This window comes from Gadus chalcogrammus, chromosome 4, assembly GCF_026213295.1.
Source record: "Gadus chalcogrammus isolate NIFS_2021 chromosome 4, NIFS_Gcha_1.0, whole genome shotgun sequence".
Taxonomy (NCBI): Eukaryota; Metazoa; Chordata; class Actinopteri; order Gadiformes; family Gadidae; genus Gadus; species Gadus chalcogrammus.
Window position 1 is genome coordinate 1,625,836 of NC_079415.1, and position 19,499 is coordinate 1,645,334.

The window sequence follows — 19,499 nt, forward strand, 5'->3', positions numbered from 1 at the left end:
ACACTGCCAAAGCCACTCTCTAGAAGCTTCTGAAGCGCTGCATTGTAACAGATACAGATGGACCATGAGTTTACAGTCACCTCTCCTTCGTTGTGTGTGTGCTTGTGTGCGTGCTTGTGCACATGTGTGTGTGTCTATGTGTGTGAGTGCGAGGACCCTCACAGAGAATAATGCGCTCTCTGTAGTTCCAATTTGCCACTTCATTCTGGGGTTTCTAGGAAGGCTGACAGCAGTTTTCATCAAAATTAGATTTTAGATGACAGTTGGCTGGCCTCGGCGATCCACCCCCCCCCCACCCCCCCACCCCCCTCGGCCAAACAGGCAATAAACGACGATCCTGAGAACTGATGAACATGGACTGCCTTCAAACAAGACTTTCCATTTCCCTTCTCTTCTTGTAAAAGGGTTTCGTTGTTATTTTATTTTTTTATGAATTAATGTTGACTTTAGCGATGATATGCTAATGTCTGATTCATTTTCATAATACCCGAATATCCAATGCCACGTTCTGCCACAGTTCAAAGTCACATTTTAAATGTTTCGTGAAAGGCCTGCAGAGATGCTCTAACTATATAGTCTCTTATATTCTCTCAATTGCATTTCTTTATTTATTGAGAATAAAAACAACTTGAGATTCAATGAGGTGGGATATGATGAAGGCGCCTTTTTCACGAACCACAGACTCTGACGTCAACCACAACATATACATCATGCAGAAGACATCTCCATCTCGATCACTTGTGAGGGTTATCGAGGCTGTATTTGCCTTTGTTATAAAAAGCTGACCCACACCACGGATCCTTGACATCACCTTCATCATCATCCAAACGCCGACAGCCCAGGGAATCTCGGCTGACCGAGAGTCTTGTGATCACACGGGGAAGGTGTTTGGCTCGTCGTGAGTCAGCTCTCAGCCTACTTCAAGGCGGTTGTCATAGTGCACCGGTGTGTGTCCACAATCTAGTCCTCGATTACATGGGCTTATCTTAAATCCAGTGAACCGTCAGAGTCTACATTTAAATGAGTGTGAGTAGTTTGCTTCCAAGGTGATTCACCGACATGAGGTGGCTCCTGGAAGCTGGGCTGGGATTCTTTGTCTTTCGATCAAAGGAAGGTTAAGATCTGCCAAAAAACGAATTTGACAATTCCGCAAGGTTTCTGGCTGATGGTCCCAACCTCTCATAATACTGTTCTTCAAACCATTCCTAGAATCCGATTAGACTTCCCTATATGTGCTCTGTAACACAGAACGCCAGAGGAAGTCTTTTCTTCCTGTGGCCATCAGACTGTTTAATGCATCTACCTCCGGCTGCAGAAGGGACCGTGGAGACACTATGCCCTGAGACCAATGTCACTTTATTTATTTTTACCCAATTTATTTATTTATATATTTATTATTTTTACCCAATTTTCAATTAATCACTTTAGTTAATTTATGCTGCCAACAATTGCTGCTATAATATTTATCACTTTATCACTTTACCAATTTTACCACTAATACCACTTTTATCCAATCGCTCCTTTTCACTTATTTAGTTTGTACTTATTTTATTTCTATCTATTTTGACTCTAACCCTGTATTACTTTCCCACCTTTGTATTGTAACTGTTGCACAGTAATTTCCCTCGGGATAAATAAAGCATCTTGAATCTTGAATCTTGAATCTTGCACAATTTACTTATTTAGCGGACGTAAGGGAGTTAAGAGACACACATCTTGTTTTCGGACCCCAAACGCAGGGTGCAGACTTTGGCAATCGAACCCGTGCATTTCGGCTTTGGGTCTCACAACCTCGGCAGGACACCACAGGGTTTCTGCACTAATTAAAAACAACCGTTATTGACTCGCCAACCGCTGGACCCCAGCGACCCGACACCAACAGCCCTGTGGACGCTGTGGCCTGAGGCTCGGTCGGTGGGTGAGGAGGCCGCGTCTCAGTAAACATGGCCTGGGCCACGCTGTGGTCATGTCTGCAGCACCGCTGTGGCTCTGGTTCACGTCTCCCAGACGGGTTGTAGATCAAGCCGTGTTCGACTCGTGCATGAGACTTCCTCTCTGGAAACTCCCTAACCCTAACCCTAGTCTTTACAGGACACAGAATTGCCAATTTGTGAATTCGCAAAAAATGCAATACTTTTTAAATATCACAGCAACACAAATGTCTTTAATCACATCCCAGTCTGTTATTTTTCTCTCCTGCTAACATTGACTTTATTGAACCATAGCATCACACAACGGCACCCTGTTAGTTGACAACGACGTTCCCCACTGGGTCTCTGAGCAACCTCTCTGAGTCACGAGACGACAGTATTTGACAGCAGTTGCCATGGCAGTGAGAGTGCGTAAATAGTATTACTTTACTTTGTCTGCTATAATTTCCCCATGCTCATCATGCAGTAAAAAAGTAGTATATTAAAAATGATTGCCTGCGGTGTTGGTATAATGTTGCATTGCACGTCCGGCCATACAGATGTCCCATCGCATTTGTTTGCACATGCGCATGTTGCATGCATACAAATGTGTTCGAACCCTTTCTGCTTGAAAGAGGGTACCCTATGTTTAGTAAGGATTGTATATAAGTCTGACATAAGAGTACAACGATTTATGGAAGTTAATGTAAGAGTCATCAACACCATTCATCTGTGTCAGCATTTCATCCAGAGAGAGAGAGAGAGAGAGAGAGAGAGAGAGAGAGAGACTCTAGCGTAACAATAACTATATCAATACACGCCAATTATACTCAATAACCTCAACGCACACGGCCATGGCCTCTTTGGTGACCAAGACTCACACAGAATCTATTTCAGACATCTTTAATGGTATCCAAAGGCATGAGCATCGGTTTGCCGGGTTAACACCAACGAGCTCCTTTTGTTCTGGGAAAAATTCCCGACACACGAATGCTATCCTCTGCTTCAATGCTGGACATCGTAATAGATCACAAATGACGGAAAATGGTTTCAGTGGGTCCTCTCTCGTAAAGTTGTGGCTCCGCATTAATGCTTTGATTTACCGTCTCTCCTCTTTCTATGCCTAACCCCCCCCCACCCCCAAAATCCCCCTTCCCTACGTTATTTAATTTAAGTCTTGTTCATGGGATTTTCCTATTGGGTTAATGATAGATGAGCGAATCTAAATGTTCTGTGACTCACTGAAAAAAATGCAATTCATAATTAGGTCATCAGGAGGGTTGGTATCCTCTGACCTCTGACCTGTGTGATACACACACACACACGCACACACACACACACACACACACACACACACACACACACACACACACATATTGTACACAATTACACAAACACACACACATATTGTACACAATTACACACACATATTGTACACAATTACACACACACACACACACACACACACACACACAGCATACGCTTAAACACATACACAAATACAAACATACTGTACAAGCTTACACACATATACTGTACAAGCACACACACACACACATATTGTACACAATTACACACACACACACACAACACACACATATACTGTGCACGCTTAAACACAGACACACAAAAACATACTGTGCAAGCTTACACTCACGTACTGTACAAGCACACACACACACACACACACACACACACACACACACACACACACACACACACACACACACACACACACACACAGGTTTTTCTATGTCCAGCCCATATACTATTCAGCATGTGGTCGATTAATGAGTGAACCCAGCAGTCACAATGAACAGGCCCTGCTTTATATCTTTATTCTGTCCACTTGGAGCAGAATGAGGCGGAGAACATAGTAAAAACCTAACTCTAATAAACAGGGACATGCTCTTAAATATCACTTTTATACCTAGGTGCCTAGTTGTCTACCGTACTTGATTGTTTTTGAATTGTTGAATGTGGTTGACTATTACACATATACTATACTTTAGATACATCGGCCGACATATACAGAAAAACAAACCTAGTTGACAGTTGTCACCAAAAAGTCATGGTTAAAAGAGGTCTATTCTCCTAACTGATTGCTAGTAACATTTTTCAAAAAAAAGTTAAAGAATAGACTATAAAGAGTCAAAAAGACGCAATAAAATCAACTTAACTGGATTGATTTAACCTCAAATACATATTGTTCTGGAATGGAAGACTACTGTTAACAATGATTTGTGGGCTATAAATCTAGCCTTGTGGGAATCTTAACAAATCGGCCAGTGTTTGTGCAATGGACAAGAAACATATTAATTAAATTAAGATAGTGCGACTCCTTTTCTGTGTCTATTTGAACATGAATGAACCTAACTGTAACATTTTATTGTCCAATAACGAATGGTTTGGGGAGGATATGGGTTATTTCGGTGTGAGGGAGAGTTTTTGTCTGTCTGTATGTTTTTTTTTGTGAGGTCCCCTCGAAAACGAGATGTTTCATCTCAAGGGGTTTCCTCTGAATAACATTGAACATAAATTGAACATAGAATAAAATAATCATGCATAAATCAAAAGTGTCAGATATTCAATCCATTAAAGTATACTGGATAAGAAAAATTGGCGGGAGCGAATTGAATCAACAGTTAAGTGCTGGACCACCTAGTTTACTAAGCCCATGCAAAGATGAAAGTCAGAGGGACATCTGGAATATGCTTTGGTGTTTGTGACTAAGGATTCATGGAATGTGCTTGCTAATTGGCCAGCGTCTGGAGACCGATTTATAGTGTATACAGAAACTTAAGCATGCTCACGTACTGGGGCTCATGCTCTGTGTATACGTTGGCAATGTTCATCTGTATTATCTCTAAGTACCCCAACACATACAGGAATATGGCTCCTAGATTGTACCATTCACTTTTGGTTCAGACTGTAGAGGAGCATTTAAGCGCACTGAGAACACATCTGTATATAAACAGGGGATCGCGTCCCACTTGGCTTAGTCAATTTCTCTTCATATTGCAGATGCTTCAATCAGGGGTGTTTCTAGGTTTCATAAACATCCGGGGCTTAGCCCAGACGGAAAAGGAATACGCAAAAATTATTTCTATGCTTTATTTTACATGGACATTTTTTCCTAATGCTTCACCTAAATAAACAAAATACAGTTTATTATAGCTTAAAATAGCTACCTGACTGCTGTGCTGCTTATCCCCAAATGTCTAAAGTTCCATTCAAGTTATTTCAGAGTATGACAAGTGACAGACTATATACACACACACACACACACACACACACACACACACACACACAAATCTGACTGGGGATAGGACAGGTTATTTCACTTGAGGTGGTAAAATGGTTATGTTTCTAAACATCCTCCTGCCAGAAGGACTATCTAGACTAGGCTACTTATAAATAATTAGAAATATTTGTACTCTTATTTGTTTTTTTAACCCAAAGATTATATTTGGGGCTAATTAAACAGGGTCTGTGGTTAGGATGTCTGGGTTCAGGGTCTGCGTTCAGGGCCTAATCGACCAGGTAAACACGCGTCCTGCCGTCCTCCGAGCTCCAGGAAACGCACCAAGTTCCAGGTGGTTAATATTTAGCTCAGACGTCATTCACTCAATACATCAGACCGCAGCTGACCTCAGATCTGGTGAACTGGGCTTTTGTTTCTTTCACTTCATATGTTTCGACCAATCCTGTTGCTGGAGGCAGTTATTTGCAGACAAACTAAACCAGCACATGAACATTTAAAAATGTAAATACACAGACATTCCTGTATAATTAAGGTGTATGACAGCTCCCTCTGCTGGACAACAGTCTCAAACCAAACTACATTTTCCGTTTGAACCAACGCAGCCAGGGCCGGCCCTGACCAATTTGGCGCCCTGGGCAAGATTTTTGCTGGCACCCCCTACCCCTTCGGATCGCACAGTAAATTCGACTACCAATGTTCAGAAACTCAGAGAAGCTACAAAGCTTTGTCTTCGAGACTCTTTGATTTTAGATAGAAAATTAAACACACAAAACGTATTACAAACCAAGTAACAAGCAATGAATCATAAATACAATATGGTATGCACAAATACTGCAGACGTTAGAACTTTAATAATTAAACACTTTGCAGTAAAAAAAAAGTCTTGCAAAACAAGTGACAATGAATCACTCATACAATAAGGTATGCACAAAATACTGCAAAGAAACGCATGATGTTTACTAAAGGCATTCATAAGTGTTCAGATTCAAATTATTTTGTTTGTGTTGATATGGATCCTCCTGGGTCTGAAATAAAGAATTATATATATATTGTGAATACAATTAAATGTAGTATGGTTTATCTAGTTTGGTGCCAGAGATTAAACAAGCACTCAACTGAAGTATAAAAAAAATACAATAATGTATTAGGGCTGTGCAGAGGTAGACGGGACGGCAGAACCTGATGCTGTGTCACTGGGAGTGGCACTGAAATATTTAAAAAGTGCATCTGAAGAGAGAAGAGAAGTATATGTGACGACTGCATGTTACATTTTAATAAAAAAACAGATGCTTGGTGTGCTATACATGAGACTAATATAGACTAATAATGAAAATGTGTTGAGATTCATTAAACTTTATTGTCATTGCAATGCAATTCAGTCTAACCACAGTGCAAAAAACAGTAAAGTGCAGTGAAATGAATATATATGTATATATAGCCTATGAATGATATGTGAAAGCTAAGGCATGAAATATTAACAGTAATACACTTTAACTGCACTTTAACACTGATGTAAACTTTAACAAACAAAAACAAACTGCAACACATAAAACCAAATGTTTACAACCACCCTATTACAAAGGGGACGGACAACTAGAAGCATTTTAACTGACATTCAAGCAGGAAAGACACCTGTAAAATAACACCTGAACAGGCCTAACGTTAAGTTTCCAAACGTCCCTGATGGATTTAAGTAACATTAACACACGTCGACTCAGCTATTTATTGATTATTAAACAATATTGCTAACGTCCGAAGTAAGCTAGCAAGCTAACACTCTGCTCCAACAACGGTAACTACGATGCATTAAACTATTAATTTCATGCACTTCATGACATTGACATTACTGTACCTCCATCTTTTTCACGTTTTTCCTCCTCTTCTTTCCTTCTTTTCCTTCCTTGGGCGCCGGACGGCTTCAGTCTTTTGGACATAATTCCGATACAGTGTCATTAATCTCTTTCTTCGTCTGGGGTCACGGTCCGGTCAGATTCAGGCAGCTGGCCTCTTGACCCCGCCCCCCTCACAGAGGGCAGGTACAGAGCAACGAGCCAAGCAGGCACCCAGAAAAAAGGCTTCTCCATTATTTAATAGTCTTTGTTATGACTTTATGTTGCTGTGGGCTTAAATAATATTTCGAAATAATAGTAATGGCACCGTTATTATTTTTTTTAATATATATAAAAAAAAAATATATATATATATAATAAAAAATATATATATATATATATTATATATATAATAAAAAAAAATATATATATTTTTATTTTTATTATATATATACAATAAAAAAATATATATATTTATATTATATATATAATAATAAAAAAATATATATATTTATATTATATATATAATAAAAAAAAAAAAATATATATATATTTATATTATATATATATTTATATTATATATATATATTTATATTATATATATATTTATATTATATACATAATAAAAAAATATATATATATATATATTTATATTATATATATAATAAAAAAAAAAAAAAAAAAAAAAAATTATATATATATATATATATATATATATATATATATATATATATATATATATATATATATCTCTCTCGTGTGAACGTGTTGTAGTAGCAGAGAACGGCCTGCGGGGCAGTATGTACATTGTTAAATACATGAATAGGCTTGAATTTAGTAGTAATATGGAGGTTTCATATTTTTACAAAATGGATTTTGTTTACATTGCTGAATAACAATCATGTATATTAAATATATTGCAGGAGTTTAGCTTGACATTAACCAAGTTAAAAGACAATTAAATCAACCGCACCAAACATGTAGAAGTCAATGTCGGATTTTAATATATAATCAAAAACACTTGACAGAAGTTTAATACAATTTTGTAAAGGAAAGCAGAGGAAAGCATGTTCCCAAATTAATCTTTTCAAAATGTTACCACCATTCTGAAAGCAAGTGAAGAGGTTAGTGTAAAAGCAGTCCTCCCTGACCAGCTCTGTCCCTGACTCTAAACCCTGACTCTCAACCCTAACGCTGAACCCTCTGAGGGCATGGAGACGCGCCTCCAGTGTAAAGGTTCGAACCACAGAGAAGGAAGAAGAAGAGGAAGCAGTAGAGAGTAGTGAAGTAGTGAGGTTAGTGACAGACGTGAGGGAAAGGCGTGTGGAAGCACACGGTTACATGTGGGGTCAAGAAGATCACTCCCACTGGAGGTCATTGATCCATCAGCCTCAGACTGCTGAGCTCAGCAGGTCTTCTGGAGGACGAGGCTCAGATGAACTGAGGAGACGGGACCAGCAGGATGTCAGGATCAGGGCGGGTTCAGCTCAGGTGTGTCTACCCCCGACCAAACAGGATCAGGTGAGGTTCAGCTCAGGTGTGTCTGCCCGGACCAATCAAGGACATTGATTAGGTTCAATATTCAAAAGATGGAACATTATCTGAACCAAAGAGACTTCATTAAGGAGCAGGCAGGCTTTAGGGCGCCTTGCTCAAGGACGCATCACTGTATTCTGAGGACTTGAACCCGGCACCATTGGTTTGAGAGTTGAACCCCCAACCCCCTACCTAGTCCACTATGTCCAGATAATGCAAACTTACGAGGTATCCTTGATGGTTGAGTCCTGGTTGTCCTCAGGATTGGCCTTCCATGTGTACGGCTTCTCCATCAGTCCTCCAGATTCCTGGTCTGGTTACAAACGCAATTTTTCTCTAATGTAAGGTAACAAACACAGTAGTAGTTGGGCTCTAATGTAATGTAACAAACACAGGAGTAGTTGGGCTCTAATGTAATGTAACAAACACAGGAGTAGTTGGGCTCTAATGTAAGGTAACAAACACAGGCCTTTATTTCCAGTTTGTTTGGTTAATACAAACTTACGATCCTTGTTGGTAGAGTGATGGTCAACCTCCAGATTCACGGCTCCCCTACCAGCTCGCATCTGCTCCAGAAACACATTAAACATGTGGTAAAACAGATGTAGTCGTCTGGTATATATGGTACAAACGCCGGTAGTTTGTGCTAGCAGTATTCTACGAGAAGTGGCAGTGAGTGTGATGATCACTTCAGAGTCAAGCTCCATCTACCCCACGACAGACGTCCTTCACCAGGCAGGGCCTCCAGCAGCTCCTGGATTCCTGGTCTGGTTACAAAAACAGTTGGTTTCAGCAGTCAATCACCTGGGGACGCAACACACCCCACCTCCTGCATCTGAGGTTCACTTGTAAAATGGAAGACAAATTTAAACATATTTAAACACTTAAATTAGACAACGTCTGCAGATTGTCGTGTTCAGCAATTCATCCACTACGGTCGTAGCAGCACAAGTAACAATAATGGCTCATATGACTCCTACATAATCCTCTTATGAATTAAAAAAAGTCAAAACCAGACCTAAACTACAGATGATTTTAGTGTTTCAGATGAGCTTGGTGATGGTTACCCTCTGGTCCGATGCTGCAGGCCCCTGGTCTCCAGCCTCAGTTTACGGTCCATCCTGGCACCACAAGCCTCAGTCTCCGGTCCATCCTGGCACCACAAGCCTCCGGTCCCCAGCCTCTCAGCCTCACCTTTCAGCTACAGCAGAAGGTTTACATCAGCATTTGCCCAACAATAAACTTAATTGACTCATCTGAAACAGAGTTACACAATTCATTTAACTATTATTTTATAACTCAAGGCTAGAAAAGACTGGAGAGACCAGACATGAGCATCTCGTTTTTGGGAATGAAGACGGAGCAGTCCACAAGTATAAAGAAGTGGTTCAGGCCATGCATTAAAACTGACCTGAGAAGACTCTAGTCACACACCAGAGCACTGACCGGTTCTGGAGGACTTCTGACAGGAGGTGGGGAACTGGCTCCGAGGGAGGAGGTGGAGGTCTTGCAGTGGGTGAGGAGGTGGAGGTCTTGCAGTGGGTGAGGAGGCAGACACCTTGGGACAAACTACATGTTACCTTTTTAACCTTGTACATTTCTAGAGTATCTTCTACTGTAACATGTGTGAAGGACGGTCATTATTTTAGCTATGATATTATCCAGCTGGTAACTCTGCACCAAAGTCGTTGTTTAACGTCATTCCATTGGGTAGGGTTTAACTTCTGTGGCAATTAATGACAGCAGATATTTAGAACGTACAAAAGCTGAAGTAACAAAGGACACTAAGCAGTATCGATATTAAATCAAATTCACTCAGCCATATTCAGGTGCTGGGTTCCGTTGAAGAAATGTCAAATTGTCTTCCACCTTGAAATGATTTTCAGCCTTCACTGATGTCAAAAATGGTCCCGCAAGTAGAACGCCGTTTTGTATGCAGCGAGAGTCCCGTCACGTCCTCGTGGTTAAAGTACGGCGCAACCATCGGAAATTATCAACATATTGTACGACGTACGTGTCAGTATGTATTTAATATCAAACTTAAGTTGTTTAAGATAAGGGGCAACAATTCCCAATGGAAACGACTGAAAAATAGTTTTTGTTGGCAACGGCTCGAGGTTACGCGAATACAATCCAGAACGTTCCGCCAGATTCCCTCAGGGGACTCCCGTCCAATTAACTACCAGGTGGGTTCTTATGGTTGTCAAGACTACAACGTTCTATGCTAACCATTGGGACTAAATCAAGTGACCGCACTCAGAACCTTCCACGGCGGGAAGCACAAACCGTCCGACCGGAATCCGAACATTCCGGCCGGAACCAACCAAAGAAAAAACAGAACCAGCGCCTCACCTTGAGCTGAGCGGAGGAAGATCCTGAAGTCCAGCGATGGTCTTCAATAAAACACAGCCAACAGACTTACCTTGAGGAGATCTGTTTGTTGCTGTTGGTCAATACTACTATTCAGTGTACCTTTACATTATTATGCACCCAGTGTGTACAAGTTATATCACTCAAAACCGTACGAAGAACCAAACTACCATGTACGTCCCACAACAACCTTAAACCTAAAAACCGGGAATCATTCAATACAAAACCGTGTCTACATTTTACAATTACCCTGAGTATTCAGGGTGCAAACCATACAGAGCAAATCTAAACATTGAGCTCACAGAGAGCTGACCATAGCCCTGCAACGTCACCCAGACCGCCTCATCACCAACAGAAAATCATGCCAGCCAGCCAACACATGTACAGGTCCAGTGAGAAGTGGGCATCTCAGTGAAAGGACTGCCCATAATAAAAAGAAGCCCAATTCCTGAACTATCCAACCATCTTCATGGTTTAAAGATTTACAGACTTGACATGCCATTGTGTTCTAGTCACCTGTCTGCTCCCGCGTTACTTATAAAACTCTACATCTCCATCGCTAGAGTGTTGCATCCTACTCATGGGGGTGTGGTCTGAGTAAGCAGAGATGCATGCTGGGATACAGTGCTGTCTGAAGTCTTCAGTTCTATAGACACGCCCCTCAGGAGAAACCAAGTGTTTGAGAATCTGTCACGACATCAGTTACATGCGCTGGAATATCCTTCAAGATGGAGCCACGATTCAAAGAGGAGAAAGGCCAAGAGGATGATGTGAGGGTCCTTCCTCTCAGCCAGTGGAACACAACAACGGTCTTCATCAGAGCACCATGGAACACTTTGAAACATTCTCCTCTTTACACCTTGAAGCCCCAGTGAAGGTTTCCTTACCTCCTCAGCTGAAGAGCACAACTTCAGCTCGAAGAGCGCACTAGTTGGAGTTCCCGGATTGGTTCTGATTTAAGGAAACCAATCGTTCAGCTAGTCCTGTCCGAAAAAAATACAGTTCAGCCTGAGCAGACATGCAACTGAGAGCAAGACAAGATCCACAGGGCTCTCCATCAATCCAGCCAGGTAGGAAGAGCCGTCTCATTACAGGTCTGAAGGTCATCTTGAATATCCATTTAGGTCCCTTTCCAATGTCAGACTCTCCTTGTGGAATTCCTTTAGGTGTCCATCCTCCATTGATCCTGATTGGTGTAGTCCTAGTTTGAAGTCACTGATCTGAACACGCTGCGTGCATCCTTTTACATTTGATGTGGATACTCTCCTTCCTGCCCAGTGTGTTGATATCGCTCCGGAGCGTCGCTCAGGGCTCTTCATGTCTACTGGAGGCCCTTAAGTAAACGTGTGGCCGTCCATCAGGTATGATTTAGTTGACCATTCCAATATCCCAAGCCAATCACACAGACCCCCGTATGAACATTATCACTGTCAAAGCAAGCTGGACACACACACACATAGAACCCAGGACAGGCACGTAGGACCACATGCCAGGTGTGAGTGGGACACACACACGCAGTAGAACCCTAGTGATGCTCAAAAATCATCCAACACACACACACACACACACACACACACACACACACACACACACACACACACACACACACACACACACACACACACACACACACACACACACACACACACACACACACACACACACACACACACACACACACACACACACCATTCCATCATCCACCCCCAGCTCTCCTGCCAGGGCACCCATAACAGAACAACCAATGTCTCCAGAGACGTAAATTATGAACAACATTCTTCAGTGGCGTCCCACATTGGTGATGGATTATGCTTGGCGTCTCCAAGATGTGTCCCAGGTTGATTCAACGTCTCTGAAGTCATGTCTTTGTTGTCCAGTGGTTTCCTGAATGAGGGGCCTTCACAGATGCAAACGGTGCAGCTTTAGTCAGCCTGAGGATAGGAAGGAGGTCATCTCTTTAGAAGACCACCCAGTGGAGGGGGGTGGCTCTTGAGGAGCAGGATCCATCTTGGAATGGCCCCAATTAAGACCTTCTTGGAAATGAAACTGTTCCTGAGGAGTCACGATGCCTGGAGGGGGCTGTTGAACGTGTTCCATGGTTCTCTGTGTCAGACTGAAGTTGTGTTTTAGTCGTTCAGATGAGGAGCCCCCTCAACTCCCCCTGGTGTTTCTCCTTCTGAATCCGTGAGTCCATCTTTAAGTACATTCTAGTCCATGTAACCGACGTCACGACGGTTTCTCAAACGCTCGGTTTCCCCTGAGGGGGCGTGTCTACAGACCTGTAGACTTCAGACAGCTCTGTATCCCAGTATGCACCTCTGCTCACTCAGACCACACCCTCACAGTAGAGCAACATTCATGTGATGAAGATGCAGAGCTCAGGAGAGTAGCATGAAAGAAGACTGAAGATATCAGAACCCAACCCATTACTCCAGCTTACAACAATAATTTGGAGCCTGTAACCATTTCAACATATCATTAAAACCAACATAAACCAAACACCTAAGTAACCCATGAACCAATAAAACATCCTTACTACTCAGATCAACCTTCAGGCAACGGGTTAACTCACCAGGAAAGCAAAATACATCAATGTGCCCAAGAGTAATAAGAAACTAATGACTTACAGTTTGCAGTTCATCTTGATGGTTAAGTTGGGATACTCACAGAACTGCAGTTAAATATCCATGATAGACCTTTGAAGGAAGGAACAGTTTACTCATTATTGCCCCCAAACTTGGACACTGCCCCACCGTTCAACATCTACCATCTCCATTAAATCAGATAAATGACAATACAAATTCAGGGCTTTTGGGATCATCCAACTTTTAAATAATGATTAAGATAATTAACTAAACCAGCTTTTTAATATAAGTTATAATTATTTGACTGATTAGTCAAGAGTGATTTACCTCTTACTTTGACAAGTTTGAATGTAGTCTCTAAAATGTTACTTTCAGGTAGAATCATTATTTAAATTTCAAATGAGTTAAACCACCACAATCCCCGATTTTCTTCACACATCAGTGAATTATATTCAACATACAAGTCACGTCAGTTATGCTTTGCCACACAATTGTACTCACATCAGGTTCAGATGAGATGCTCTTCTTTACTTCAAAAAGTCTTTAACCTGTGAAACAGGAAGAGATGTCAAATAAGTCACAACAGACCTCAAAACAGTACACACACGTTCTGTTTTCTGGGAACACAACATACCACGTTTGGGAGAGGCTACACTGCCAAACAGTGGAGGACGTCAAACAGTGGAGGACGTCAACGTACTGTCCGGTTCCCTCTTAAGTGAAACGCACCAGATGCAACCAATTAACTGATTAAGAAAACCACTTGGCAGGCCAGCTGCGGCAGGGGAGCTAATTAGTAAAACTGAACGCAGGTTCGGCGCCCTCAGGTCGCCTTGGTAACAGTGAGAGGCTATTTCAGCACTGTGTTTGATCTTAAATGACCTCCCTCATTTTAATTAAAGGGATGAGTCTGATTTGACTGATTTAGTTTCATACTGTGTGTGTGCGTGCGTGCGTTACTACTGTTTGACGTCAAGTTGGTGAAAAGGAAGTCACGTGTGATCTTGCGTCCCTGTGTGTGTAGTGAGCAGATGTGGACAGCAGAGGGCGATGTTACCACACGAGAACATCTGCTCTCTGAGCGCTCTGCGAGATACCGTCTCCAATACAAACGTAACTTGGCAGCATCCTGAACGGCCCTTTGAGGAGTGAGAAGGAAGCTTTCATCAAAGACACCAGAGACTCATTCACTGGTTAAACTGGAGTCATCGCCCACCACCACACACACACACACACACACACACACACACACACACACACACACCAAATAGATTCACACCATATGCACGCACACACCACATATACACACATGTAGATTCACACACAACATATAGACGCAAACCATATGCACACACACGATAGATACAAGCCATATATTGTGGCAACCCCGATCGTCGGCGGCTGAAGGAAGGAGACGCTCCAAACAGGGTTGCGGGTCAAGGTTTTTTATTTGTTTACCTCACGTGTGAAAAGGGTAAAAAAAAAGACAACATAAGTTCTTCCTCTTATGGGGTAAAAAAGGGCCGTCTCTCCGGGTCTGGTCCGGCTGCGTGGACGAGTTCTCCATCACTCCGGTCTTCTCCCACTCAGTCCTGGGGGGGAAGCGTATTACCGTTAGTGTGGGTTTGTGCGATCTCCCCCTACAGCGTCTCTCCAACTCGGCTGTCCTCACTCCCGGCACGAGCCACATGGCTGAGAGAGCCCCGAATGAGTGGAGAAGCAGGCTATTTAAGCTGCCTCTCCACCGGTTCCTCAGGTGCTCTTCATCTCCTTAATTGGCAACGGCCGGGTTGCCACAATATATGCACACACACACACACACACACACCATATAGGTATACAACATATAGATACACACACACCATAGACAACCCATATAGATACACACCATAAAGATAAACACACAAAATAGACACACACCAAAGAGTAACTTAATATAGATACAAACTATATAGATACCCCCCCCCCTACACACACACACACACACACACACACACACACACACACACACACACACACACACACACACACACACACACACACACACACACACACACAATAGATACACTCCATACAGTTTGGTCAATAAATACTCTCTTCTCCCTTCTAATCCTTTTCTCCTCTCCTTCCTCCCTTCTCCGTCTCTCTTCCACGCATATCGCATTTTTATTGCCTCTACTCAAGAGAATAGATTTGGGTGGGGATTTCTAGGTTTCATAAACATCCAGGGCCTAACCCAGAGGGAAAATTAAAATGCTGCGCGCCAAATTTATTTTTATGCTTTATTGTGCATGCAAACTTTTTCATAATGCTTTATCTAAATAAACGAAATACGCGGTTTATTATAGCTTTAAATATTTACCTGACTGCTGTGCTGCTTATCCCCAAACATCTAAAGTTCCATTCAAGTTATTTCAGAGTAAAATGATTTTAAATGAATACAAGTGAGGCAGACCTACATATACACACACACACGCACGGATCTGACTGGGGCTAGGATAGGTTAATTCACTTGAGGTGGTAAACAGGATGTCCTTTATTCTCTTGCCAAAAGGACTATCTAGACAAGGGATGGAACCTGTGCTCCGAAAGGCTCTCAAAGGGAAGCCTTGTTTAAGCAATTACACAATGACTTGGAGTAACTATAGGAGTAATCAATTGGAGGACTCTTTGAGTCATCTTAATTTAATTGAGGGAGGTGTTCCCCCGTTCTGGTATTTACGGCGCGAGAAGACAGGGAAAATACAATGTCTTAGGGAAGACTGCCATCGTGTGGTCCAAAACTCCTGGTCAACCATTTTTCCTACCAACAGCCTCACAAAGACTGGCTTTTCCTCAGTGGAAATCTTTTTCCTCTAGAACAGGTTAGAGCATTTTGGCCTACAAAAATATATGCAAAATGGTGGAAGTGGAGACTTCCCATAATTATTGGAAGTCTCAGGATATTACCATAATTAAATATGCAATACAATGGGAAGATTATTTAAGTACACCCATATTTTAAAGCACATCAAGAAAAAAAAACAATTCAGACAACTGCATTTAAATTCTTTATTTTGTTCATTTCAAATGACAGCTATTGGATAGAAATTGCGCTCAATTTCCACAAAATGCAGACCCCAATGCGGCCTTTAACGTTGGTCTTCCCTCAACTGCTTGAAGATAACTTACTTTAATCTTGTAGAGTAGCTCGTTGGGACTGGTATTGCCAATGTGAGGTAGCCTACATCAATAAAGCTCAGCCATATTCCTAACCACTGCCCAACTTCTGTAGAACGACTTACCTTGGAAAAATCCTACAGAACCTCACCCTGTATCAAAATAGCGGTAAACCCTACACATTTAAAGACTGTCCATCATTGCTTTAATGAATCCAATGTAGACGACGCCAATAGCACATGTATTCGTCAGAGGGTGACTAACAGGATTCAAATGGAACGGAGCGTTCTATGAATGTTTAGGCCACGTTTGTTGGACCTTGGATTCACTTTCAACGGCACTACAGCATCAGAGAAAGGCGACAAGATTCAATGATTATTTTTTGCACAACACATTAAGAGCCTGCCACTTGTTAGACAGGACCTTGGGTTTGTGTGCATATGAGCCTAGAACTACAAGCCTAGAACCACAGGAAGCCAATAAAAACCTGGGGGTTCTCTCTAGACAAATCTTTGACAAGAGAACGTGTGTTACTTCTGTGTTACAGGAAGAAGAAAGATTCAAAACACCATTTGTTGTTTAACACGTTTTTATTATAGACATATAACAAAAACGTGAAGTTTTTATGTTCCCGCACAATGTGATAACAGACAATTCCTCTAGAAGAAGGTGTTTGGCCTCTTGGTGGTGAAGCGGGGAGCATGCTGGCGACGCAGAACTCTGTGGGGCAGAGGGAACTTGATCTTGGAGTCCTGCAGACAAGAAGATCAGGGGAAACCACTGGTTACGGTCGGGCCAAAGAGTTACACCAGGAACAGTACATAGACAGCGACACCCGCAGTTTACTAGACAACATTAACAGGCAGGTGTGCATCAAGACTGCTTTAAGTCGACATTAGATGCACGGAAACCCAGTTAAGACAGACCCCATGCACTTATGAGCCAGGACCAGCCGAGTCCACCATCACTGTCCTCCAAGAAGAGGAGAAAAAGACGGTGGCTTGGAAAACATGAGTATGAATGGGGGAGTACTCACGTGGAACTGCTTGATGGCCGGTCTGCGACATTTGTTGGCGGCAATTTCTTGGACCTTCATGATCTGGATGGCGTGAGCGCGGGCACGATGACGGGCACCCATATCGCGGTCTTAAGGAAAAGGAGAACACGTATAAAAAATACTAACATGGCAGCTGGACACGTCTACCAACAGGAACTCTTTACATAGCCATGAACCAATACACAAATGATTTTAACACCTGCATTTTAACTCAAGTCAAACTATTCAGAATACTGTACAATAACCGGATAGGCGAAACAATTTGAAGATGGGATGGCACTTTGAACAGTGGTAGATATTTAGGTTGCTTGTACTCACAGCACTGTGTGACAGCTCCAGAGGTGGTCAGATCCCTGTACTCTCTGTACATGTTGTGGGTGCCACTACGAGAGTCATAACGCAGCCAGATACCGAAGTTCTTCACCTTCAGCGGGGTCTTCTCGTGTACCTGATGACACGAATAGAAGTCTCTCAAGCAACAATGGGAAAAATGGATATTTACGATACTTGGAATAACGCATTGAACATGGCTAATTAAGTGGTCACATCACAGTCATCCGTTGACGTGAAAGAGTCGTTCTCTTACCAGGCCACAATAGACCGTCTCGCCGGAGGCCTTCTTCATCTTCCTCAGCTGGGAGACGAAGTACCAGAAGCGGGACTTGGCCACCACATGATTGGGGGCGAAGATCCTCATGCGGTACAGAGGAGGAGCGATGAGCTTGGCCGAGGGCAAGAGGCGCCCGACCACTTTATATTCCCTCAACTGTCAAGTGAAGAAAAACGGAAAAAGTTAATTCATGTAACGGCACAGGAGTTACAAAGTTGTTTAGTTAGGGCGACGTGTTAAACCTTGGATTCACTTTCAACGGCACAACAGCATCAGAGAAAGGCGACAAGATTCAAAGATTATTTTTTGCACAACGCATTAAGAGCATGTCACTGGTTAGACAGGGCCTTGGGTTTGTGTGCATTAGAGTATAGAGTTGAGTGTCCGGCCGACATCAACACAAAACGAAGAGCTTGTAGCGCGAATGAGGCCACGCAGCTCATGTTAGCATTATAGCTAAAGCAGCTACCGGCTGATCGGGTTCAATTAGGTTGCAGTGGTGTTTTGCTGAATATAGCATTTTCGAGATGCCAGTTGGACACCAGTAATAACTTGCATAAAGTCATCTCGCATGTGATCGTGATTTTGAGTATAATTTAAGAGCTCCCATCGTCCACATGGCGAAAGAGACGCCATGTTGTGTCGCCAGGAGCCTGGACGCGTTTAACGTTATAATTCCAAAATTAACCTTAAATGTCCATACAAGTCAGTCCCAAACCACCACTATATCGTTACTCAGCGATATTCTGCCAAAAGAGCCGTGTAAAACACATTTAAAACGATAAATATAACGTTTACGTACTGTTCCCGACGCCTTCATGGTGTCTCTCGCGGACTGCCACAGTAAAAGAGGAAGTAGTTGGGCGGAGACTCCGCACGTCAAGTACGAAAAGGCAGGGCTTAACGAGATAATGCTTTTTTTTGGCGGCGATAACAAATATATTTTTGGTATGTTTTAATGTTTTGTTGTCCAAAATATATATTTTCAAATGCATCATTCTGAAATACATTCATTTTTAATGTCAGTATGAAATAGAAATGTGCAAATAAATCCATTCTGACATCCGTTAGTTCATATAGGATTGATTCAATCGATTTATGATTGAAAGATAGGCTATAAACAAAACTGATTAGCATTTATAAACAGTTTTATATTTAATATATATATATATCTTTAA

General features: G+C 42.1%; 1 protein-coding gene, 1 long non-coding RNA gene and 2 other non-coding genes across 5 annotated transcripts; all 4 read right to left on the bottom strand.

Annotated features, from left to right (window-relative positions):
- Positions 1-7,989: 7,989 nt before the first annotated feature.
- On the bottom strand, positions 7,990-14,241 carry LOC130381637 (uncharacterized). 2 transcript variants are annotated; one of them, XR_008895443.1, is made up of 9 exons: positions 14,130-14,241; positions 13,997-14,043; positions 13,578-13,606; positions 9,987-10,098; positions 9,608-9,741; positions 9,252-9,307; positions 9,046-9,106; positions 8,766-8,853; positions 7,996-8,547 (listed from the first exon to the last, which is right to left on the bottom strand). It is a non-coding gene; the product is annotated as an uncharacterized LOC130381637 (long non-coding RNA). The 2 variants fall into 2 exon arrangements; XR_008895442.1 differs by having other exon boundaries at positions 7,990-8,547; positions 9,987-13,606.
- Positions 14,242-16,961: 2,720 nt separating this feature from the next.
- On the bottom strand, positions 16,962-17,095 carry LOC130381897 (small nucleolar RNA SNORA68). The gene has a single exon (XR_008895523.1). It is a non-coding gene; the product is annotated as a small nucleolar RNA SNORA68 (small nucleolar RNA).
- Positions 17,096-17,225: 130 nt separating this feature from the next.
- Positions 17,226-19,193, bottom strand: rpl18a (ribosomal protein L18a). Its single transcript, XM_056589335.1, has 5 exons — positions 19,124-19,193; positions 18,298-18,477; positions 18,030-18,159; positions 17,691-17,800; positions 17,226-17,406 (listed from the first exon to the last, which is right to left on the bottom strand). The coding sequence occupies exons 1-5, from the start codon at positions 19,139-19,141 to the stop codon at positions 17,314-17,316; spliced, it is 531 nt and encodes a 176-aa protein (XP_056445310.1). The 5' UTR covers positions 19,142-19,193; the 3' UTR covers positions 17,226-17,313.
- On the bottom strand, positions 18,553-18,686 carry LOC130381898 (small nucleolar RNA SNORA68). The gene has a single exon (XR_008895524.1). It is a non-coding gene; the product is annotated as a small nucleolar RNA SNORA68 (small nucleolar RNA).
- Positions 19,194-19,499: the final 306 nt, after the last annotated feature.

Coding starts and splice junctions, on each gene's coding strand:
- rpl18a (XM_056589335.1), bottom strand. Junction 18,160..18,297: donor AGACGGTCTATTGTGGCCTG/GTAAGAGAACGA, acceptor TCGTGTCATCAG/GTACACGAGAAGACCCCGCT. Junction 17,801..18,029: donor TGGAGCTGTCACACAGTGCT/GTGAGTACAAGC, acceptor CTTTTCCTTAAG/ACCGCGATATGGGTGCCCGT.